At 41.3% G+C, this 25,217-nt stretch overlaps 1 protein-coding gene across 1 annotated transcript in view; it reads left to right on the top strand.

Annotated features, from left to right (window-relative positions):
- LOC138296151 (uncharacterized) overlaps positions 1 to 23,394 on the top strand; it is a 102,322-nt gene extending 78,928 nt beyond the window's left edge. The window contains exons 2-5 of the mRNA XM_069235069.1: positions 2,319 to 2,556; positions 9,225 to 9,509; positions 15,956 to 16,240; positions 23,357 to 23,394. Coding sequence (XP_069091170.1) covers positions 2,319 to 2,556; positions 9,225 to 9,509; positions 15,956 to 16,240; positions 23,357 to 23,394 — 846 coding nt within the window. The remainder of the gene's footprint in view (positions 1 to 2,318; positions 2,557 to 9,224; positions 9,510 to 15,955; positions 16,241 to 23,356) is intronic.
- Positions 23,395 to 25,217: the final 1,823 nt, after the last annotated feature.

Genomic DNA, 25,217 nt, shown 5'->3' with positions numbered 1-25,217 from the left:
AACCAAGACCTGATATCAAAGATACCCGATTGGAAGAAAATTATCAAATTATTTTTGTTGATGGTTCATGTTTAAGAGATGCACTGGGAATATTGAAAGCAGGATATGCTGTATGTACTGTAACAGGTGTTCTGGAAGCATCTTGGCTTCAAGGAGTTTACTCTGCACAAGTAGCGGAATTGGTAGCCCTTACTAGAGCTTGCCAACTCTCTGCATTAATGAAAGTTACCATTTACACTGACTGTACGGATTTGGAATAGTGCATGACTTTGGACAATTGTGGTCACAGAGAGGTTTCATGACCTCTTCAGGATCACCAGTGAAAAATGGTCAAAGAATAAGGGAATTTTGACATGCTATCCAATTGCCAGGAGAAGTAGCAGTGGTAAAATGCAGTGCACACTCGAAGGGACAAGACTATGGCCCTCATTCTGACCCTGGCGGTCAAAGACCGCCAGGGCGGAGGACCGCGGGAGCACCGCCGACAGGCCGGCGGTGCTCCAATGGGGATTCCGACCGCGGCGGTAAAGCCGCGGTCGGACCGGCACCACTGGCGGGCTCCCGCCAGTGTACCGCCGCCCCATTGAATCCTCCACGGCGGCGCAGCTTGCTGCACCGCCGCGGGGATTCCGACCCCCCCTACCGCCATCCAGATCTCGGCGGTCCGACCGCCGGGATCCGGATGGTGGTAGGGGGGGTCGCGGGGCCCCTGGGGGCCCATGCAGTGCCCATGCCACTGGCATGGGCATTGCAGGGGCCCCCGTAAGAGGGCCCCTACATGTATTTCACTGTCTGCTGTGCAGACAGTGAAATACGCGACGGGTGCAACTGCACCCGTCGCACAGCTTCCACTCCGCCGGCTCAATTCCGAGCCGGCTTCATCGTGGAAGCCTCTTTCCCGCTGGGCTGGCGGGCGGTCTGAAGGCGACCGCCCGCCAGCCCAGCGGGAAAGTCAGAATTACCGCCGCGGTCTTTCGACCGCGGAACGGTAACCTGACGGCGGGACTTTGGCGGGCGGCCTCCGCCGCCCGCCAAGGTCAGAATGAGGGCCTATGTTTCTCTGGGAAATGGATATGCAGATCAAGTCGCAAGGTTTTGCGTATTGAACTGTATATTGCTCAGGGATGAATGGAACTTGATAAATGAGCCAGAACTTGAACCAAGCGACATCTTTGCTCTAAAAGTTGTAGATACAATGGACAAATTGAAATCCTTACAGAATGATGTCAGTGAGGATGAGAAACTCTCATGGACCAAATCACAATGTGTAAAGAGACTAGACGAATTATGGGTTTCAAGTGAAGGGAAATTTGTGCTGCCAAACAGTTTTTTGACACAGTTAGCCAGATTCTATCATGGACAAGCTCATCTTGGGAGGGATGCCATGATTAGACTATTTAAAACTGATTGGTTTAACCCCAAATTCCGTCAAGTTGCTGAAGCAGTTTGCCATTGTTGTGTCATTTGCCAACAGATGAACGCAGGGAAGGGAACCGTAGTAAATTTGAGCCACATCGGAAGAGCAGGGGGTCCCTTCAGCAGGATGCAAATGGACTTTATTGAGATGCCTGTGCATGGAGGCTTGAAGTATGTGTTGGTGGTTGTGTGCATCTTTAGTCACTGGATTGAAGCATACCCTACACGCAGAAACGACAGTCTCACAGTTGCAAAACTACTCTTGAGAGAGCTAATACCACGTTTCGGATTCCCGATCTCTTTAGAATCAGATAGGGGAAGTCACTTCAATAACAAAGTAATAAAATTACTTTGTGCAACGCTGAACATTGAACAAAAGTTGCATTGTAGCTACCGCCCTGAAGCATCAGGATTAGTGGAGCAAATGAATGGCACACTGAAATCGAGGATGGCGAAAATATGTGCATCAACAAACTTAAAATGGCCTGACGCATTGCCCTTGGTGCTAATGTTAATGAGAAACACCCCTGACAGAAAGACTGGACTGTCCCCACACGAGATTCTCATGGGCAGAGCCATGAGACTTCCTGCAGTTCCTGCAAATGCTCTTTTGAATATTACAGATGATATGGTGTTAGACTACTGCAAAGGTCTAGCTGATGTGGTCCGCTCTTTCTCTCACCAGGTGGAGGCAACCACCTTGCCACCGATCCAAGGTCCAGGACACGCCCTGAAAGCAGGTGACTGGGTCGTGATAAAGAAGCACGTGAGGAAGTCGTGTCTGGAACCCCGTTGGAAAGGACCTTTCCAAGTGATTCTGACAACTACCACCGCTGTGAAGTGTGCGGGAGTTCCCAACTGGATTCACGCCAGTCACACAAAGAGGGTATTGTGTCCCACAGACGAGGAAGTTGAAGACTCTGAAATCACCAGTACCTGATAACAAAGTGCCAAGCACCGAGACAGAGCGAAGAGGAACCAGAAGCGAACATGTAGAAATAGAGGAAGGAGAAATATTTTCTGAGGACGAAGCGACCGATTCGTTTGGGGAAGACCAAGGAGGAGCCTCAGAAAGTGACGAAGGTCCTGAAGGTGACAAAGAGCCTGAGACAGCTGAAGGTAACAAAGAGCCTGAAGAAGGTAACAGTGACAAAGAGCTTGAGACAAGTGAAGGAGCGGGAGAGCCTGGTCAGAGGAGGGCTTTCCCAGAAGCAGACGATACAGGGAAAGAAAAGGAAAACCTGATTGACTCCCCAGAAGGAGGGGACAAGACAGAACAGAACGAAACTGCTCAAACTCCTTCAGAAGAGATTGCAGGTCCCTCAAGTGGACACAGTGCAAAAAGAAGACAAAGCATATCGCCAGTAAAATTAAGGATCAGAGAAACATTAAACGACAGTGAAGGACCAAAGGTGAAAGAGAAAAGAAAGGAAGTGTCTGTCGCAACAGCAGCACCAAGTGAGGAGAAAGACTTGGCCAAGGAAGAAAGTACCAGCGAGAGAGAGTCAAAGAGAGATGCAAAATTGAAAAGAAAAAGAATACAGAGCAAAAGATATTCTGGTCCGGAGTGGGCATACTTAGCCACTAACGATTGGTCAGACGAATTCGTATCCCTCAGTCTCGAGAACGAAGAGACAGAGCTTCACTTTGGTACTTAAGGAGTAAAACTCCATGAACTTTACCGAATAGAGACCTTGATAACCTGATTGACTTTGAAACCGATTTTGAGACAACGCTGTTAACGGATAAGAGACTAAGCTGCTGAAGAAAACTGTGTGAACATTGAACTCGTTCAGCTTTGTAAATATTTGCAAATACGCTTTGATAAAGTGTCTTCAACTTTCTGATTCTATACAGATCATGACAGGCTACACTACACAGGGACGGAAAATGAAGTGTTGTAAATACATGTGTATAGGTCTAATAACCGCATGCGTACTAATAATTGTAGCAATAGTTCTTGGAATGCATGGAAAGAACGAGAGTGAGACGAATGATGCTTCTACTTCTAAACCTACTATTATTACTGAACTAACAGCTTTGAAGAGACTTGAGCAAGATGAGAGACATTTGCATGATAAAAAGGAACTTTCATCTAACGTTTTCTATTGCTTACTGAGTGAGTATGTTGAGAAAATGGATGCGAAAGATTGTTATGTGTGTACACAAATACCTTCCTCAGTAGTGGAAGGGGTGACGTATCACAGCATGCCTCTTACTTACGGAATTACATGTAGTATAATAACGTCAAGATTTTATGGTCAACAGTACATTCATTATTTTTACTCTAACTATGATGTTACATTTGCATATGTCCCCATAATCGAGTATCTGAGTAAAATAGCTAGAGATTATTATTTCAAATTAATGAGAGAATTCTTTGAGCCGTTGTCACCTTTTCACACAGCACACGCACATAGAGAGAACCTTACATGCTTGCTTTCACCAGTAGAGATAAACTTCTTAGACCGCACTGATGATAGGAGGAAAGAAATGAAGGAGGAATTAGAAAGGGAATTACACAAAAGGACATCCGTAGATAACTATACTTTTGCTGCAATAAAGACACAAGGGAAAATAGCTTTAGATACACTGCACGTAGGGAGATTTTGTATACATAGACATAAATCATATTATGACCCAGTTTTTGTGGGAACGAGTGAATGCAAACATACGTTTTTGTTTCAACCTAAATGGACGTTCATGCTGAATGGACAAGACCCAGTTATTCCTGGGATATATTATATTTGTGGACTTAACGCCTATTATCGTCTTCCTAAAGGATGGTATGGGAGATGTTATTTGGGAATACTGTTCCCAAAGATTTACCAATTAGACGATTTAAAGAAATTTCCAAAGCTGTCTGAATCACATCATGTTCAGAAAAGAGAGACAGTTTCTGGTGTGGTAGGAAACATATTTGGAGCACTGATTCCTTCAGTAGGAGTCATATTGAATTCAATCAAAATACGAAAGTTGTCTACTATTGTGGATAACATGCTGACAATTTTCAGGAGCTATAATCCTGATGGATGCTGAACTCGCTGCAGAAAGAGCTATGACTCTTCAAAATCGGCTTGCCTTAGACATTCTTTTAGCAAAGGATGGCGGCGTTTGCAAAATGCTTGGTACACGTCACTGTTGTACATATATACCGGACAGCAGTGGAAAAATTAGAACGATGCTTACAAATGTAACTAATGAAAGTATAGATTTGAAGGAATTGAAAGAACCAGGAGTTTGGGAGAAAGTTGGAAAAGGATTTGCTTCTGTGGGAAATTGGCTCAGCAACGTTTGGAACGGATTGCTACTAAAAATAGTAAAAGGAATATTAATAATATTAATTTGTTTATTAGGCTCTTGGGGAATATGGAAAGCTATCAAAATATTGAAAACAAGACGTGAAAGGAGAAGAGAAGAAAAATAATTTTTTAGAGAAAAATCAAAAGGAATTAAAAGAAAAAGGGAATTGACTGAAGTGCCAAATTACTATACAGAATTTTAATGGAATAAAATTTGTGGGTAGATTTGATGTGATGACATAATTAGTCATCAGAGGAGGGATTGATGATGCAGAAAAAGAGGGTCCAACATATATTCATACATATCATGTAATCAAAAGGATATGATGTAGTATGATTTTAGTAAAGAAAATAATGTACGAGGGAAATTGTGCCCTCGGGGAAGTTCGCCATCATTGTAAACTAACTTTATTAATCATGAAGGATTGAAAATCGTAGTAATCCGTCATAATTGCAAATGTAGGCTATGATTTCTTATTTGAAACTGTTTTGCTTAGCTTAAATTTAGTGGAGGCTTTGGCCTAGTTGCCTGGTCTCAAATTCTAACTGCGTGGCTTTTCCTTGAACTAATGAAACATATATTCTTGTTTAAAGTTGTATTTTTCCAGCAGAGATGACTAATACACTTATCTCCAAGGTTTCGTACTAGGCCGGTTTCATCCCCTTTGATACAAGGTCAGTCTCTGCAGGTGCGGACAATGAAGGTACAGATAGTAAAATAATTGGCAAACCATGTTACAATTTGTGTTCCAAGGCTCCAAGGACAATGTATGCATAAATGAGAGCTAGTAAAAAGACAATTTAATTGGATAATTTGAAGCCAACCTATGAACCCTCCAATGGAAGACCCTGCAGAATTTGGAACGTTTCTTACTTAAACCCACTGGACAAAGAGAAGTCAGCCATTTTTCCTTGATGCCAATTTGAAGCCAGATGCCGGACTCCATTTTGGACGAGACCCTGATGCCCTTTTCTCTATTCGAGAGAAAGAGACTTTAAGAATTCTCACCCTAGAGACTTTAACTTTGATTTGCCCCGTCTTGCCCATGCAGTAACTTTGCCCCATTCTCCCTGCCCCATGCTGATCGAACTGGTACCTGAGGGACGAAGACTTTTCTTGAATGCTGTTTGTATTTGGTAAATATGAAAGGATAAATGTATTATCCATTGTGTTTCTCCTTTTAGGTACCAACTGCTATTTTGATAGGGTCCTAGCTAGAAGTTTTCCAAATTTGTGTTGACTAAATTCGTTTTGCATGAAGCCCCACATGCCAATGCTAATTAGAGGCTAGTCGAGGTATTCATTCGATGTACCATGCTAATTTGAAATCTTGTCATGCTGACCAATGTATGAAATTAGTCAAATACAGTTAGTCATATTAGTGATTTGCATTGCCATAACTGAGTGTATCATTATTCAGATTTTGCGTAGATTGCGTTTCTTCTGCCGTTATGGACAGCCAGTAATGTTCATATACATATATCATTTGGTTTTGAGACTTATATATATCATGTTAGCTTTGTTAATGTAGGGAAATAAATTAATTAACTTTTGATAAACTGGTGTGGTTATTCATGACTGAAAGGTCATGGTGCGCCGAAATACCAACTGTTATTGATTTCTGATGTAATATATTGAGCTATTAATTGAGTATTGATTACCAATTGCAATAGTTATTGATTATGGATCTGAGTGACCCGACTATTCTAGGATGAGGAGAGCCCGACTCGGTTAAAAGATTCACTGACCTCCAACGTGTCCAGGTACAGGTAATTTACAAGGGCTGGATGCGTTATCAGTAGATGGTAGCAGAGATTGATGGTTTAGCCCTTTGGGACCCCATCCGAGCAAAAGACGGAGTTAAGTTAGAACTTTCTTTGATAAAACAAGTTGGAGGGATGATGATGCCCTAAGTCCCCAATGACTTTCCCGGGATCTCGGAGCTTGCGAATGGAGGACATGGAGGTGTGAGAATGGTTTCGGCGGTTCCAGTGACGGTATGAGTGAAGTTAGGGTTTCGCGCTTGCACAGCTTATTGCTGCAGATTAATTGAGAAGTTTGTGAGGATTTTAGGGGGGTTAAAAGATATTAGAGGAGTGTTACTCCAAAAGTGTGAGAGTAGGGAAGTCGTCGAACTTCATGTGTGTGTAGCGCTTTGAGCAGAAAAATTCTCCACGTGGTTGTTGATGTTGAGACGGGCCCTGCGACGTCAAGAGACTCCGGAGTATGTTGAAAAGTGTATGAGACACTTGTTTGATGTTGTGATCTGGTCGGTTTAATAGGTTGACCGGGCGTGGTCAACAAGTCGGTATGAATTCTGAGGAATGAAAGAAAATTTCGACTTTGAGATTTGACGAATTCTAAAGTGCACTAGAACAGTTCATTGATCAGTTGAGAGTAAAGTTTGCGGGTCAAATTTTGCTTGCAAAAGTGGGAAACCGAGAAAGATGGAATAACTGCAGAGGCTAGTGAAAAATCCCTAAGGTTTCTGAAGCGATTGTATTACCTTTCCTTTCCTAACGTGTAGCTGAAACGGTGCACTACGTTGAATCCAGCAATCTTGTTTCCCAGCGAAAATGCCGAAATTGAGAACGCTGAAGACATCGAGCACGACTGTCTTCAGGTGACTGAATTTTGCACCAAACCAAGACCTGATATCAAAGATACCCGATTGGAAGAAAATTATCAAATTATTTTTGTTGATGGTTCATGTTTAAGAGATGCACTGGGAATATTGAAAGCAGGATATGCTGTATGTACTGTAACAGGTGTTCTGGAAGCATCTTGGCTTCAAGGAGTTTACTCTGCACAAGTAGCGGAATTGGTAGCCCTTACTAGAGCTTGTCAACTCTCTGCATTAATGAAAGTTACCATTTACACTGACAGCCAGTACGGATTTGGAATAGTGCATGACTTTGGACAATTGTGGTCACAGAGAGGTTTCATGACCTCTTCAGGATCACCAGTGAAAAATGGTCAAAGAATAAGGGAATTTTGACATGCTATCCAATTGCCAGGAGAAGTAGCAGTGGTAAAATGCAGTGCACACTCGAAGGGACAAGACTATGGGCCTGATTCTAACTTTGGAGGACGGTGTTAAACCGTCCCAAAAGTGGCGGATATACCACCTACCGTATTACGAGTTCCATAGGATATAATGGACTCGTAATACGGTAGGTGGTATATCCGCCACTTTTGGGACGGTTTAACACCGTCCTCCAAAGTTAGAATCAGGCCCTATGTTTCTCTGGGAAATGGATATGCAGATCAAGTCGCAAGGTTTTGCGTATTGAACTGTATATTGCTCAGGGATGAATGGAACTTGATAAATGAGCCAGAACTTGAACCAAGCGACATCTTTGCTCTAAAAGTTGTAGATACAATGGACAAATTGAAATCCTTACAGAATGATGTCAGTGAGGATGAGAAACTCTCATGGACCAAATCACAATGTGTAAAGAGACTAGACGAATTATGGGTTTCAAGTGAAGGGAAATTTGTGCTGCCAAACAGTTTTTTGACACAGTTAGCCAGATTCTATCATGGACAAGCTCATCTTGGGAGGGATGCCATGATTAGACTATTTAAAACTGATTGGTTTAACCCCAAATTCCGTCAAGTTGCTGAAGCAGTTTGCCATTGTTGCGTCATTTGCCAACAGATGAACGCAGGGAAGGGAACCGTAGTAAATTTGAGCCACATCGGAAGAGCAGGGGGTCCCTTCAGCAGGATGCAAATGGACTTTATTGAGATGCCTGTGCATGGAGGCTTGAAGTATGTGTTGGTGGTTGTGTGCATCTTTAGTCACTGGATTGAAGCATACCCTACACGCAGAAACGACAGTCTCACAGTTGCAAAACTACTCTTGAGAGAGCTAATACCACGTTTCGGATTCCCGATCTCTTTAGAATCAGATAGGGGAAGTCACTTCAATAACAAAGTAATAAAATTACTTTGTGCAGCGCTGAACATTGAACAAAAGTTGCATTGTAGCTACCGCCCTGAAGCATCAGGATTAGTGGAGCAAATGAATGGCACACTGAAATCGAGGATGGCGAAAATATGTGCATCAACAAACTTAAAATGGCCTGACGCATTGCCCTTGGTGCTAATGTTAATGAGAAACACCCCTGACAGAAAGACTGGACTGTCCCCACACGAGATTCTCATGGGCAGAGCCATGAGACTTCCTTCAGTTCCTGCAAATGCTCTTTTGAATATTACAGATGATATGGTGTTAGACTACTGCAAAGGTCTAGCTGATGTGGTCCGCTCTTTCTCTCACCAGGTGGAGGCAACCACCTTGCCACCGATCCAAGGTCCAGGACACGCCCTGAAAGCAGGTGACTGGGTCGTGATAAAGAAGCACGTGAGGAAGTCGTGTCTGGAACCCCGTTGGAAAGGACCTTTCCAAGTGATTCTGACAACTACCACCGCTGTGAAGTGTGCGGGAGTTCCCAACTGGATTCACGCCAGTCACACAAAGAGGGTATTGTGTCCCACAGACGAGGAAGTTGAAGCTCTGAAATCACCAGTACCTGATAACAAAGTGCCAAGCGCCGAGACAGAGCGAAGAGGAACCAGAAGCGAACACGTAGAAATAGAGGAAGGAGAAATATTTTCTGAGGACGAAGCGACCGATTCGTTTGGGGAAGACCAAGGAGGAGCCTCAGAAAGTGACAAAGGTCCTGAAGGTGACAAAGAGCCTGAGACAGCTGAAGGTAACAAAGAGCCTGAAGAAGGTAACAGTGACAAAGAGCTCGAGACAAGTGAAGGAGCGGGAGAGCCTGGTCAGAGGAGGGCTTTCCCAGAAGCAGACGATACAGGGAAAGAAAAGGAAAACCTGATTGACTCCCCAGAAGGAGGGGACAAGACAGAACAGAACAAAACTGCTCAAACTCCTTCAGAAGAGATTGCAGGTCCCTCAAGTGGACACAGTGCAAAAAGAAGACAAAGCATATCGCCAGTAAAATTAAGGATCAGAGAAACATTAAACGACAGTGAAGGACCAAAGGTGAAAGAGAAAAGAAAGGAAGTGTCTGTCGCAACAGCAGCACCAAGTGAGGAGAAAGACTTGGCCAAGGAAGAAAGTACCAGCGAGAGAGAGTCAAAGAGAGATGCAAAATTGAAAAGAAAAAGAATACAGAGCAAAAGATATTCTGGTCCGGAGTGGGCATACTTAGCCACTAACGATTGGTCAGACGAATTCGTATCCCTCAGTCTCGAGAACGAAGAGACAGAGCTTCACTTTGGTACTTAAGGAGTAAAACTCCATGAACTTTACCGAATAGAGACCTTGATAACCTGATTGACTTTGAAACCGATTTTGAGACAACGCTGCTAACGGATAAGAGACTAAGCTGCTGAAGAAAACTGTGTGAACATTGAACTCGTTCAGCTTTGTAAATATTTGCAAATACGCTTTGATGAAGTGTCTTCAACTTTCTGATTCTATACAGATCATGACAGGCTACACTACACAGGGACGGAAAATGAAGTGTTGTAAATACATGTGTATAGGTCTAATAACCGCATGCGTACTAATAATTGTAGCAATAGTTCTTGGAATGCATGGAAAGAACGAGAGTGAGACGAATGATGCTTCTACTTCTAAACCTACTATTATTACTGAACTAACAGCTTTGAAGAGACTTGAGCAAGATGAGAGACATTTGCATGATAAAAAGGAACTTTCATCTAACGTTTTCTATTGCTTCCTGAGTGAGTATGTTGAGAAAATGGATGCGAAAGATTGTTATGTGTGTACACAAATACCTTCCTCAGTAGTGGAAGGGGTGACGTATCACAGCATGCCTCTTACTTACGGAATTACATGTAGTATAATAACGTCAAGATTTTATGGTCAACAGTACATTCATTATTTTTACTCTAACTATGATGTTACATTTGCATATGTCCCCATAATCGAGTATCTGAGTAAAATAGCTGGAGATTATTATTTCAAATGAATGAGAGAATTCTTTGAGCCGTTGTCACCTTTTCACACAGCACACGCACATAGAGAGAACCTTACATGCTTGCTTTCACCAGTAGAGATAAACTTCTTAGACCGCACTGATGATAGGAGGAAAGAAATGAAGGAGGAATTAGAAAGGGAATTACACAAAAGGACATCCGTAGATAACTATACTTTTGCTGCAATAAAGACACAAGGGAAAATAGCTTTAGATACACTGCACGTAGGGAGATTTTGTATACATAGACATAAATCATATTATGACCCAGTTTTTGTGGGAACGAGTGAATGCAAACATACGTTTTTGTTTCAACCTAAATGGACGTTCATGCTGAATGGACAAGACCCAGTTATTCCTGGGATATATTATATTTATGGACTTAACGCCTATTATCGTCTTCCTAAAGGATGGTATGGGAGATGTTATTTGGGAATACTGTTCCCAAAGATTTACCAATTAGACGATTTAAAGAAATTTCCAAAGCTGTCTGAATCACATCATGTTCAGAAAAGAGAGACAGTTTCTGGTGTGGTAGGAGACATATTTGGAGCACTGATTCCTTCAGTAGGAGTCATATTGAATTCAATCAAAATACGAAAGTTGTCTACTATTGTGGATAACATGCTGACAATTTTCAGGAGCTATAATCCTGATGGATGCTGAACTCGCTGCAGAAAGAGCTATGACTCTTCAAAATCGGCTTGCCTTAGACATTCTTTTAGCAAAGGATGGCGGCGTTTGCAAAATGCTTGGTACACGTCACTGTTGTACATATATACCGGACAGCAGTGGAAAAATTAGAACGATGCTTACAAATTTAACTAATGAAAGTATAGATTTGAAGGAATTGAAAGAACCAGGAGTTTGGGAGAAAGTTGGAAAAGGATTTGCTTCTGTGGGAAATTGGCTCAGCAACGTTTGGAACGGATTGCTACTAAAAATAGTAAAAGGAATATTAATAATATTAATTTGTTTATTAGGCTCTTGGGGAATATGGAAAGCTATCAAAATATTGAAAACAAGACGTGAAAGGAGAAGAGAAGAAAAATAATTTTTTAGAGAAAAATCAAAAGGAATTAAAAGAAAAAGGGAATTGACTGAAGTGCCAAATTACTATACAGAATTTTAATGGAATAAAATTTGTGGGTAGATTTGATGTGATGACATAATTAGTCATCAGAGGAGGGATTGATGATGCAGAAAAAGAGGGTCCAACATATATTCATACATATCATGTAATCAAAAGGATATGATGTAGTATGATTTTAGTAAAGAAAATAATGTACGAGGGAAATTGTGCCCTCGGGGAAGTTCGCCATCATTGTAAACTAACTTTATTAATCATGAAGGATTGAAAATCGTAGTAATCCGTCATAATTGCAAATGTAGGCTATGATTTCTTATTTGAAACTGTTTTGCTTAGCTTAAATTTAGTGGAGGCTTTGGCCTAGTTGCCTGGTCTCAAATTCTAACTGCGTGGCTTTTCCTTGAACTAATGAAACATATATTCTTGTTTAAAGTTGTATTTTTCCAGCAGAGATGACTAATACACTTATCTCCAAGGTTTCGTACTAGGCCGGTTTCATCCCCTTTGATACAAGGTCAGTCTCTGCAGGTGCGGACAATGAAGGTACAGATAGTAAAATAATTGGCAAACCATGTTACAATTTGTGTTCCAAGGCTCCAAGGACAATGTATGCATAAATGAGAGCTAGTAAAAAGACAATTTAATTGGATAATTTGAAGCCAACCTATGAACCCTCCAATGGAAGACCCTGCAGAATTTGGAACGTTTCTTACTTAAACCCACTGGACAAAGAGAAGTCAGCCATTTTTCCTTGATGCCAATTTGAAGCCAGATGCCGGACTCCATTTTGGACGACACCCTGATGCCCTTTTCTCTATTCGAGAGAAAGAGACTTTAAGAATTCTCACCCTAGAGACTTTAACTTTGATTTGCCCCGTCTTGCCCATGCAGTAACTTTGCCCCATTCTCCCTGCCCCATGCTGATCGAACTGGTACCTGAGGGACGAAGACTTTTCTTGAATGCTGTTTGTATTTGGTAAATATGAAAGGATAAATGTATTATCCATTGTGTTTTTCCTTTTAGGTACCAACTGCTATTTTGATAGGGTCCTAGCTAGAAGTTTTCCAAATTTGTGTTGACTAAATTCGTTTTGCATGAAGCCCCACATGCCAATGCTAATTAGAGGCTAGTTGAGGTATTCATTCGATGTACCATGCTAATTTGAAATCTTGTCATGCTGACCAATGTATGAAATTAGTCAAATACAGTTAGTCATATTAGTGATTTGCATTGCCATAACTGAGTGTATCATTATTCAGATTTTGCGTAGATTGCGTTTCTTCTGCCGTTATGGACAGCCAGTAATGTTCATATACATATATCATTTGGTTTTGAGACTTATATATATCGTGTTAGCTTTGTTAATGTAGGGAAATAAATTAATTAACTTTTGATAAACTGGTGTGGTTATTCATGACTGAAAGGTCATGGTGCGCCGAAATACCAACTGTTATTGATTTCTGATGTAATATATTGAGCTATTAATTGAGTATTGATTACCAATTGCAATAGTTATTGATTATGGATCTGAGTGACCCGACTATTCTAGGATGAGGAGAGCCCGACTCGGTTAAAAGATTCACTGACCTCCAACGTGTCCAGGTACAGGTAATTTACAAGGGCTGGACGCGTTATCAGTAGATGGTAGCAGAGATTGATGGTTTAGCCCTTTGGGACCCCATCCGAGCAAAAGACGGAGTTAAGTTAGAACTTTCTTTGATAAAACAAGTTGGAGGGATGATGATGCCCTAAGTCCCCAATGACTTTCCCGGGATCTCGGAGCTTGCGAATGGAGGACATGGAGGTGTGAGAATGGTTTCGGCGGTTCTAGTGACGGTATGAGTGAAGTTAGGGTTTCGCGCTTGCACAGCTTATTGCCGCAGATTAATTGAGAAGTTTGTGAGGATTTTAGGGGGGTTAAAAGATATTAGAGGAGTGTTACTCCAAAAGTGTGAGAGTAGGGAAGTCGTCGAACTTCACGTGTGTGTAGCGCTTTGAGCAGAAAAATTCTCCACGTGGTTGTTGATGTTGAGACGGGCCCTGCGACGTCAAGAGACTCCGGAGTATGTTGAAAAGTGTATGAGACACTTGTTTGATGTTGTGATCTGGTCGGTTTAATAGGTTGACCGGGCGTGGTCAACAAGTCGGTATGAATTCTGAGGAATGAAAGAAAATTTCGACTTTGAGATTTGACGAATTCTAAAGTGCACTAGAACAGTTCATTGATCAGTTGAGAGTAAAGTTTGCGGGTCAAATTTTGCTTGCAAAAGTGGGAAACCGAGAAAGATGGAATAACTGCAGAGGCTAGTGAAAAATCCCTAAGGTTTCTGAAGCGATTGTATTACCTTTCCTTTCCTAACGTGTAGCTGAAACGGTGCACTACGTTGAATCCAGCAATCTTGTTTCCCAGCGAAAATGCCGAAATTGAGAACGCTGAAGACATCGAGCACGACTGTCTTCAGGTGACTGAATTTTGCACCAAACCAAGACCTGATATCAAAGATACCCGATTGGAAGAAAATTATCAAATTATTTTTGTTGATGGTTCATGTTTAAGAGATGCACTGGGAATATTGAAAGCAGGATATGCTGTATGTACTGTAACAGGTGTTCTGGAAGCATCTTGGCTTCAAGGAGTTTACTCTGCACAAGTAGCGGAATTGGTAGCCCTTACTAGAGCTTGCCAACTCTCTGCATTAATGAAAGTTACCATTTATACTGACAGCCAGTACGGATTTGGAATAGTGCATGACTTTGGACAATTGTGGTCACAGAGAGGTTTCATGACCTCTTCAGGATCACCAGTGAAAAATGGTCAAAGAATAAGGGAATTTTGACATGCTATCCAATTGCCAGGAGAAGTAGCAGTGGTAAAATGCAGTGCACACTCGAAGGGACAAGACTATGTTTCTCTGGGAAATGGATATGCAGATCAAGTCGCAAGGTTTTGCGTATTGAACTGTATATTGCTCAGGGATGAATGGAACTTGATAAATGAGCCAGAACTTGAACCAAGCGACATCTTTGCTCTAAAAGTTGTAGATACAATGGACAAATTGAAATCCTTACAGAATGATGTCAGTGAGGATGAGAAACTCTCATGGACCAAATCACAATGTGTAAAGAGACTAGACGAATTATGGGTTTCAAGTGAAGGGAAATTTGTGCTGCCAAACAGTTTTTTGACACAGTTAGCCAGATTCTATCATGGACAAGCTCATCTTGGGAGGGATGCCATGATTAGACTATTTAAAACTGATTGGTTTAACCCCAAATTCCGTCAAGTTGCTGAAGCAGTTTGCCATTGTTGCGTCATTTGCCAACAGATGAACGCAGGGAAGGGAACCGTAGTAAATTTGAGCCACATCGGAAGAGCAGGGGGTCCCTTCAGCAGGATGCAAATGGACTTTATTGAGATGCCTGTGCATGGAGGCTTGAAGTATGTGTTGGTGGTTGTGTGCATCTTTAGTCACTGGATTGAAGCATACCCTACACGCAGAAACGACAGTCTCACAGTTGCAAAACTACTCTTGAGAGAGCTAATACCACGTTTCGGATTCCCGATCTCTTTAGAATCAGATAGGGGAAGTCACTTCAATAACAAAGTAATAAAATTACTTTGTGCAGCGCTGAACATTGAACAAAAGTTGCATTGTAGCTACCGCCCTGAAGCATCAGGATTAGTGGAGCAAATGAATGGCACACTGAAATCGAGGATGGCGAAAATATGTGCATCAACAAACTTAAAATGGCCTGACGCATTGCCCTTGGTGCTAATGTTAATGAGAAACACCCCTGACAGAAAGACTGGACTGTCCCCACACGAGATTCTCATGGGCAGAGCCATGAGACTTCCTGCAGTTCCTGCAAATGCTCTTTTGAATATTACAGATGATATGGTGTTAGACTACTGCAAAGGTCTAGCTGATGTGGTCCGCTCTTTCTCTCACCAGGTGGAGGCAACCACCTTGCCACCGATCCAAGGTCCAGGACACGCCCTGAAAGCAGGTGACTGGGTCGTGATAAAGAAGCACGTGAGGAAGTCGTGTCTGGAACCCAGTTGGAAAGGACCTTTCCAAGTGATTCTGACAACTACCACCGCTGTGAAGTGTGCGGGAGTTCCCAACTGGATTCACGCCAGTCACACAAAGAGGGTATTGTGTCCCACAGACGAGGAAGTTGAAGCTCTGAAATCACCAGTACCTGATAACAAAGTGCCAAGCGCCGAGACAGAGCGAAGAGGAACCAGAAGCGAACATGTAGAAATAGAGGAAGGAGAAATATTTTCTGAGGACGAAGCGACCGATTCGTTTGGGGAAGACCAAGGAGGAGCCTCAGAAAGTGACAAAGGTCCTGAAGGTGACAAAGAGCCTGAGACAGCTGAAGGTAACAAAGAGCCTGAAGAAGGTAACAGTGACAAAGAGCTCGAGACAAGTGAAGGAGCGGGAGAGCCTGGTCAGAGGAGGGCTTTCCCAGAAGCAGACGATACAGGGAAAGAAAAGGAAAACCTGATTGACTCCCCAGAAGGAGGGGACAAGACAGAACAGAACGAAACTGCTCAAACTCCTTCAGAAGAGATTGCAGGTCCCTCAAGTGGACACAGTGCAAAAAGAAGACAAAGCATATCGCCAGTAAAATTAAGGATCAGAGAAACATTAAACGACAGTGAAGGACCAAAGGTGAAAGAGAAAAGAAAGGAAGTGTCTGTCGCAACAGCAGCACCAAGTGAGGAGAAAGACTTGGCCAAGGAAGAAAGTACCAGCGAGAGAGAGTCAAAGAGAGATGCAAAATTGAAAAGAAAAAGAATACAGAGCAAAAGATATTCTGGTCCGGAGTGGGCATACTTAGCCACTAACGATTGGTCAGACGAATTCGTATCCCTCAGTCTCGAGAACGAAGAGACAGAGCTTCACTTTGGTACTTAAGGAGTAAAACTCCATGAACTTTACCGAATAGAGACCTTGATAACCTGATTGACTTTGAAACCGATTTTGAGACAACACTGCTAACCGATAAGAGACTAAGCTGCTGAAGAAAACTGTGTGAACATTGAACTCGTTCAGCTTTGTAAATATTTGCAAATACGCTTTGATAAAGTGTCTTCAACTTTCTGATTCTATACAGATCATGACAGGCTACACTACACAGGGACGGAAAATGAAGTGTTGTAAATACATGTGTATAGGTCTAAGAACCGCATGCGTACTAATAATTGTAGCAATAGTTCTTGGAATGCATGGAAAGAACGAGAGTGAGACGAATGATGCTTCTACTTCTAAACCTACTAATATTACTGAACTAACAGCTTTGAAGAGACTTGAGCTAGATGAGAGACATTTGCATGATAAAAAGGAACTTTCATCTAACGTTTTCTATTGCTTACTGAGTGAGTATGTTTAGAAAATGGATGCGAAAGATTGTTATGTGTGTACACCAATACCTTCCTCAGTAGTGGAAGGGGTGACGTATCACAGCATGCCTCTTACTTACGGAATTACATGTAGTATAATAACGTCCAGATTTTATGGTCAACAGTACATTCATTATTTTTACTCTAACTATGATGTTACATTTGCATATGTCCCCATAATCGAGTATCTGAGTAAAATAGCTAGAGATTATTATTTCAAATTAATGAGAGAATTCTTTGAGCCGTTGTCACCTTTTCACACAGCACACGCACATAGAGGGAACCTTACATGCTTGCTTTCACCAGTAGAGATAAACTTCTTAGACCGCACTGATGATAGGAGGAAAGAAATGAAGGAGGAATTAGAAAGGGAATTACACAAAAGGACATCCGTAGATAACTATACTTTTGCTGCAATAAAGACACAAGGGAAAATAGCTTTAGATACACTGCACGTAGGGAGATTTTGTATACATAGACATAAATCATATTATGACCCAGTTTTTGTGGGAACGAGTGAATGCAAACATACGTTTTTGTTTCAACCTAAATGGACGTTCATGCTGAATGGACAAGACCCAGTTATTCCTGGGATATATTATATTTGTGGACTTAACGCCTATTATCGTCTTCCTAAAGGATGGTATGGGAGATGTTATTTGGGAATACTGTTCCCAAAGATTTACCAATTAGACGATTTAAAGAAATTTCCAAAGCTGTCTGAATCACATCATGTTCAGAAAAGAGAGACAGTTTCTGGTGTGGTAGGAGACATATTTGGAGCACTGATTCCTTCAGTAGGAGTCATATTGAATTCAATCAAAATACGAAAGTTGTCTACTATTGTGGATAACATGCTGACAATTTTCAGGAGCTATAATCCTGATGGATGCTGAACTCGCTGCAGAAAGAGCTATGACTCTTCAAAATCGGCTTGCCTTAGACATTCTTTTAGCAAAGGATGGCGGCGTTTGCAAAATGCTTGGTACACGTCACTGTTGTACATATATACCGGACAGCAGTGGAAAAATTAGAACGATGCTTACAAATTTAACTAATGAAAGTATAGATTTGAAGGAATTGAAAGAACCAGGAGTTTGGGAGAAAGTTGGAAAAGGATTTGCTTCTGTGGGAAATTGGCTCAGCAACGTTTGGAACGGATTGCTACTAAAAATAGTAAAAGGAATATTAATAATATTAATTTGTTTATTAGGCTCTTGGGGAATATGGAAAGCTATCAAAATATTGAAAACAAGACGTGAAAGGAGAAGAGAAGAAAAATAATTTTTTAGAGAAAAATCAAAAGGAATTAAAAGAAAAAGGGAATTGACTGAAGTGCCAAATTACTATACAGAATTTTAATGGAATAAAATTTGTGGGTAGATTTGATGTGATGACATAATTAGTCATCAGAGGAGGGATTGATGATGCAGAAAAAGAGGGTCCAACATATATTCATACATATCATGTAATCAAAAGGATATGATGTAGTATGATTTTAGTAAAGAAAATAATGTACGAGGGAAATTGTGCCCTCGGGGAAGTTCGCCATCATTGTAAACTAACTTTATTAATCATGAAGGATTGAAAATCGTAGTAATCCGTCATAATTGCAAATGTAGGCTATGATTTCTTATTTGAAACTGTTTTGCTTAGCTTAAATTTAGTGGAGGCTTTGGCCTAGTTGCCTGGTCTCAAATTCTAACTGCGTGGCTTTTCCTTGAACTAATGAAACATATATTCTTGTTTAAAGTTGTATTTTTCCAGCAGAGATGACTAATACACTTATCTCCAAGGTTTCGTACTAGGCCGGTTTCATCCCCTTTGATACAAGGTCAGTCTCTGCAGGTGCGGACAATGAAGGTACAGATAGTAAAATAATTGGCAAACCATGTTACAATTTGTGTTCCAAGGCTCCAAGGACAATGTATGCATAAATGAGAGCTAGTAAAAAGACAATTTAATTGGATAATTTGAAGCCAACCTATGAACCCTCCAATGGAAGACCCTGCAGAATTTGGAACGTTTCTTACTTAAACCCACTGGACAAAGAGAAGTCAGCCATTTTTCCTTGATGCCAATTTGAAGCCAGATGCCGGACTCCATTTTGGACGACACCCTGATGCCCTTTTCTCTATTCGAGAGAAAGAGACTTTAAGAATTCTCACCCTAGAGACTTTAACTTTGATTTGCCCCGTCTTGCCCATGCAGTAACTTTGCCCCATTCTCCCTGCCCCATGCTGATCGAACTGGTACCTGAGGGACGAAGACTTTTCTTGAATGCTGTTTGTATTTGGTAAATATGAAAGGATAAATGTATTATCCATTGTGTTTTTCCTTTTAGGTACCAACTGCTATTTTGATAGGGTCCTAGCTAGAAGTTTTCCAAATTTGTGTTGACTAAATTCGTTTTGCATGAAGCCCCACATGCCAATGCTAATTAGAGGCTAGTTGAGGTATTCATTCGATGTACCATGCTAATTTGAAATCTTGTCATGCTGACCAATGTATGAAATTAGTCAAATACAGTTAGTCATATTAGTGATTTGCATTGCCATAACTGAGTGTATCATTATTCAGATTTTGCGTAGATTGCGTTTCTTCTGCCGTTATGGAAAGCCAGTAATGTTCATATACATATATCATTTGATTTTGAGACTTATATATATCGTGTTAGCTTTGTTAATATAGGGAAATAAATTCATTAACTTTTGATAAACTGGTGTGGTTATTCATGACTGAAAGGTCATGGTGTGCCGAAATACCAACTGTTATTGATTTCTGATGTAATATATTGAGCTATTAATTGAGTATTGATTACCAATTGCAATAGTTATTGATTATGGATCTGAGTGACCCGACTATTCTAGGATGAGGAGAGCCCGACTCGGTTAAAAGATTCACCGACCTCCAACGTGTCCAGGTACAGGTAATTTACAAGGGCTGGACGCGTTATCAATAATAAAATGTTTCACGATGCATAGCAAAACAATGTATTGTGTTTTCATTTGTGATACCCGTGGATGGGGCATGGACACCGTGAGTTAGCAGGATCTCACTGGTCGTTCCGTAGATGATGCTACAGGTAACTATTCGGGATGCACTGAGTCAATTGTTTCTGTTAGCTCCCCTGTGTCTCTGCAGACACGGACCATTTGCCTCAGTCTTGGCCTTCAATAAAAGGGTCAGTCCAAATGGCCATTACATGGCCCCTCTAACTATAACTGTAAGCAAAGCAGACCAGTCCTGGCCCTGTTCGGCCCCATCAGTGAGATCCAGCTTGAATCTTGTGACACAGCGGGCCCTGGCCCTTGTCTAGATCAATAAAGTGATGGATAACACACCTGCTATATTCTGAACCACTAGCAATTTCTATTGGCACATCCAATTCCATCATTTTTAGTTTTTCTGTGCCATTACAGTTTTCAACTATATGCACCTTTTTACGATTTTGTGCTATATTGTCATTTCAAATGTGTTCCACTTTACAGTAAAGTATACCTAGGCAAATAATCTGCAGTATGTTTCTCCACCCCCCACCCCCATTTTTTCGATGCCTCTTGATGCATTCCAGAATGTTCTTTTTAGATTGTTTTTTAAGAAATGGCATCCACTACTGAAAGAGGGAAATGTTATTTTGTATGTGGAGCATATAGTACAGTACAATGTAAATCAAATAAATAATTCTCCACAACTGATCGAGTAATGGCAATGTCTTAAAGAACTCATTTCTAGTAGAGGGGAGTAATATTTCCAAAGTAGTAATATTCCTGGTGGGATGACAGACTTAAAAAAAAAACAGGTTAATATAAGGAGCTTAAATAAATATCACATCATGCTTGGTGATTTGTGCATCCCAAGTGGAGCAGGCATGCAACAAGTAAATATAACTCACACCAGAACCTTAAAATGTGTGATCTAAAATCTGCCAGGTAGAAAGAGGATAACAATTATCCTTATGCCACAGACTTTGCAGCAGATTCCCCCCGTGAAAGCGACGAGGAGCTTGAAGTCCGGGCATGCTGCAGGAAACAGTGTGGATCTCTCTATTCACCGAGAACCGAAGCCACTTCCGGTGCACATACTCTAGAATGGTAGTTCTCACATTCCAGAAGAGGCAAAGCTGACAGTCAGTCAGGAAGCTGCTGGCCCAGAAGACCAACAGGCCAAGAGAGGGACCACTTCCAAAACCGAGGAGAAAAGTAGATGCAGAAATAAACTATCCCACCAGATGTAAAAAGTCCTAGTGCCAAAGACTCCTGGGCACATCCACCTTGGAATTACAACACATCGGCAAGGTGTGCACTGGTTGGGTGGGAAGAGGCTATCCCAGTCAGTTTGGTCACATGCGCTGTTTGTGCACATTGCCATGCTCTTTTAGCAACTTATCCCTATTTATTTTCAAGATGTGTAAAGAGGAATCAGGCTCAATTTGTGCATCAGGTACATACCGAGCGCTGCACGTCGGCATCCTGGAGGCGGTGCCATTTGCCAGACCTCGACGACCGAGGCATAGGTGTGTTGTTACCTGTAAATCAACCTTTTCTGTCAAGTCCAGGACGCATGCGGCACCTGTCTTTGTATTAGAATACATTTGTAGCCATGCGTGCCTGGCCGTGAAGTTTCCGACCTGTTCAGTGCTGGGCTGGAGGGGGAGGCTGAACTAGTTTTTGGTCGGTGGTGATGTGCCTGCAATGTGCTACCTAGGTGCCGTTGCCAAGTAGTGTTGTTGTGCAAAGATAATTCTGTAAGATTCACTGAAACCTTTGCTTTTATGCTCATGGCTCATTCACAGTGCAGCTTGGTCACGCGTCGCCAGAATTAATGCATTTATTAAGTGATATGTTTTTAGGAAAACATAGGTGATCTTCAGGGTCCCTCTGTGAGCTGAGATTGGGTGCTCATCACCTGGTCTCCATGTCTCCATTTGACAAACACCTGGTCTGCCTGTTTTCATCGCCTGTTTTCATCTGCTTTCTTTATTCCTGTCTTTGTTTGCATTTGATGGTGAAATATTTGCACAATAAATGTGCTGCCTGGCATGTAAGCAAGTGCATTTCCAGGATCTAGATTGTTGTCATTTTGTTTGCTGAACAGTTTTGGATTACACTGTAACAATATCACTTGTGAAGGCGTATTTGCTATTAACTATATGTATTTCTGAGGGTGATGCCCAACCCAGGGAAGACTATTTATGTACAATGTACTCAAAACGAATCTGCTTTTCTGATTTCAGCAACTTGTTTTATCATTTTCTGGATCCTTTTCAAAATAGCTGGCCTGCCATACAGCTCTCTATATTGAAGGGTTGGAGCACGTTGCCCACTGCTGTTCTGTTCACAACTCTACTGGTATTGAATATTTATGTTTTTACACCATTTAACAATGTACAGCTGAGCATCAGAGTTTGTTCTTTTTATTGAGGGCATTTTACAGATTTCTTCCTTATGAGAACAGCTTGTTTGCTTAGGCATGTACTGCATCTGAACTTTCCATTTCATGAAAAAGGTTTCAAAAATATTTCTGCCCTCTAAATTGTTACATGTTAATTGAATGGTAAAATGCTTACTTCCCCATTGGTGCATTTTCAGGTTTGCAAATTATCCAAAAAGGATCAGTTCAAGTAACTGAAAATCTTACGATTTAGTGGGTTGATTTATACAAGAAAAATATCCCATAGCATCTTGAACATTTAAACAATTCCAGAAAAGGCAGCGATATGTGGTTAGGTGAATACAGCTGCCAATATTTAGACCTTGCTTATGAAAAGGGGTCGGAGTACATTCCGATCTTTGTGCAAATAGGAGTTTGTCCAGGGCTCAAAATTCTAGGTTGTGTGATAGTTATTGCAACTCAATGTTTTCCAGTGGCAGAGTTCATACGTAAAACCTGCCAAAATGTGTAGGGCCCAAGAAAAAGGAAAAGCTTGTGGTAAGTGGTGAGTTAAATACCGATTCTTTAAGAAATAAGAGACATTTACCACACCTAGGAAATACCTCACCGTGGTGAAACAGTAGTTAACAGGCATTGTAACTCTGGAATCAAGGCCTTGGTATCAGTTTTCAGGGCTTGGCACAACTTCGAACTACGTGTCTTTTGATCTCTACTTGACTGGAGTTTCAGGGCGTGACTGGTTGACAAGTTGGTGCTTTCATTTTAAGACTGTGAGAAAAATGTTGCTCGTGAAAAGGAGGACTAAATCAAGGAAAAGACAGAAGATGATGTGGAGGTAGTCTGTGAGAAATGCAAGAGATGAGAGATAAGAGTATGAGATGGACGAGGATAAGGAGCCTGCAGTGCAGTGGATCATTGATAGGCAAGGAAACAAGAGGCAGGGAGGTACCTCTCCGACGCATCCAAAATAGGGATACAGAGGTGGTGCCATTGTCTTGTGTGGAATACTGTGACAGAATTGTCCTGGAATTCATACATAGATGCACGACTGAAGCAGTACTGCCATCATGAGTTGTACACTAGACTTGCAATCACATATATGCCTGGATGGACGCTCTCTACTGGTGACGACAGAAGTGCTCCTCCTAAATTCACTCTTAAATAGATTGTAGAAGGGCATGCAAGGTAAGACAAGTTACCCTTTCAATTACAGTTCCAGCCATCTTCACTGTAGAGAGATGGACAGTGTATCCCTGTACTCCATGTACTTATTCCATAGTCTACTGAGGAAAATGCTGCATGCCACAGATGGACTAGATTTGCACAGTGCATGATGAGGTCCTCCAATTAAGGTATGATACGATGTGAAATGTTTTTTTGGAATAGTAAAACACATCTACCAAAAGGCTTCCAGGCAGTTCCATAGAATCCCCTCAAATGTGTGTAGGACCAACTTTTACCAGTATTGCTAAAACTGAACATGGTCAGACAGCAACACAGCAGGATGACAGAAATCATTCCACTGGCAAGCAGCATGATACGAGTAAGCCATACCACGTACACTCACTTTATAACATGAATCTTCATTTAAGCTGTAAGAGGACTAGAGAATACAACAAACAGGATAGAGATGTGTGAGTACAAACACAGAACTGGGGCAAAATACAGTGCCTTATTTTCCAGGAAAAGAGACGTTCATTAATTCAGCCTTGGCTTGGTAACTAGTCAACTGAACCCTAGTAGCATCTTGACACTTGAGCCCAGAAGATGTTGCTCAACTGTATTGTGGATCCACTGGTGATAAACACACCTTGAAGACATAGTAAGCAGAATTACACTGATCTAGATTTAATTTTCCAATGCATATAACATTATTACTCTGCTGGGAAATCTAGAACAATGAATAATTATCTTCAGTGTTTAAAAATTAGGTAAGAATCCAAATCATTTTTTCCCAATGTGGACGAGTAGTCATTTGAGGTTTGAACTTAATGCTGATATCTTTCACCATCGGGACATGATAAACTGCAAGACCACAAGATAGTTGGTCAACAAATTCAGGGACAAAAGTGTGGTTTGTCCAATTCAATCTTAATTTGTTCAAAAGTATCCACAAATGTATAATGGAGACATACTAGAAGATACAAATAGTGACACCTAGCTCAGCCATTTATTCAGGAACACTCTGATGTTATTCACATACATATATGAAAACTAAATCTAACTAACCAAATCACGAAGGAAAGCTGGGACTTCAAATTAAATGGGTAAGGAAGAATCAGGAGTTATAATGCATATGAGCACACTTATTTGATTAGGCAAATAAGGGGAAGAGTGACCAAATTAGACCAACAACTGAGATGGAAGGTGATGAAGAGCCCAGATTAGGTAGCTACTCCATCACCATTTTTGTCAAATGTAGGATATTTATGGCTGAGACAAAGAGTGATTCAGTCTCTATTCAGGTCAGAAATGAGCTTGAAGGGAATGATGCAATTGTTGGCCTTAATAAGGCTGTTTTCTTTCACCTCTGTCTTCTAACCTGTGTACCAGAAATATTTATGCTAATGTACTTCAAGTTCAGATGTTCCTTGGGTTGGCTGAATTAAGATGCTTTTATTTCTTTAT

Source organism: Pleurodeles waltl, chromosome 1_1 (assembly GCF_031143425.1).
Source record: "Pleurodeles waltl isolate 20211129_DDA chromosome 1_1, aPleWal1.hap1.20221129, whole genome shotgun sequence".
Classification (NCBI taxonomy): domain Eukaryota; kingdom Metazoa; phylum Chordata; class Amphibia; order Caudata; family Salamandridae; genus Pleurodeles; species Pleurodeles waltl.
This window is presented reverse-complemented; position numbering and strand designations above follow the sequence as displayed.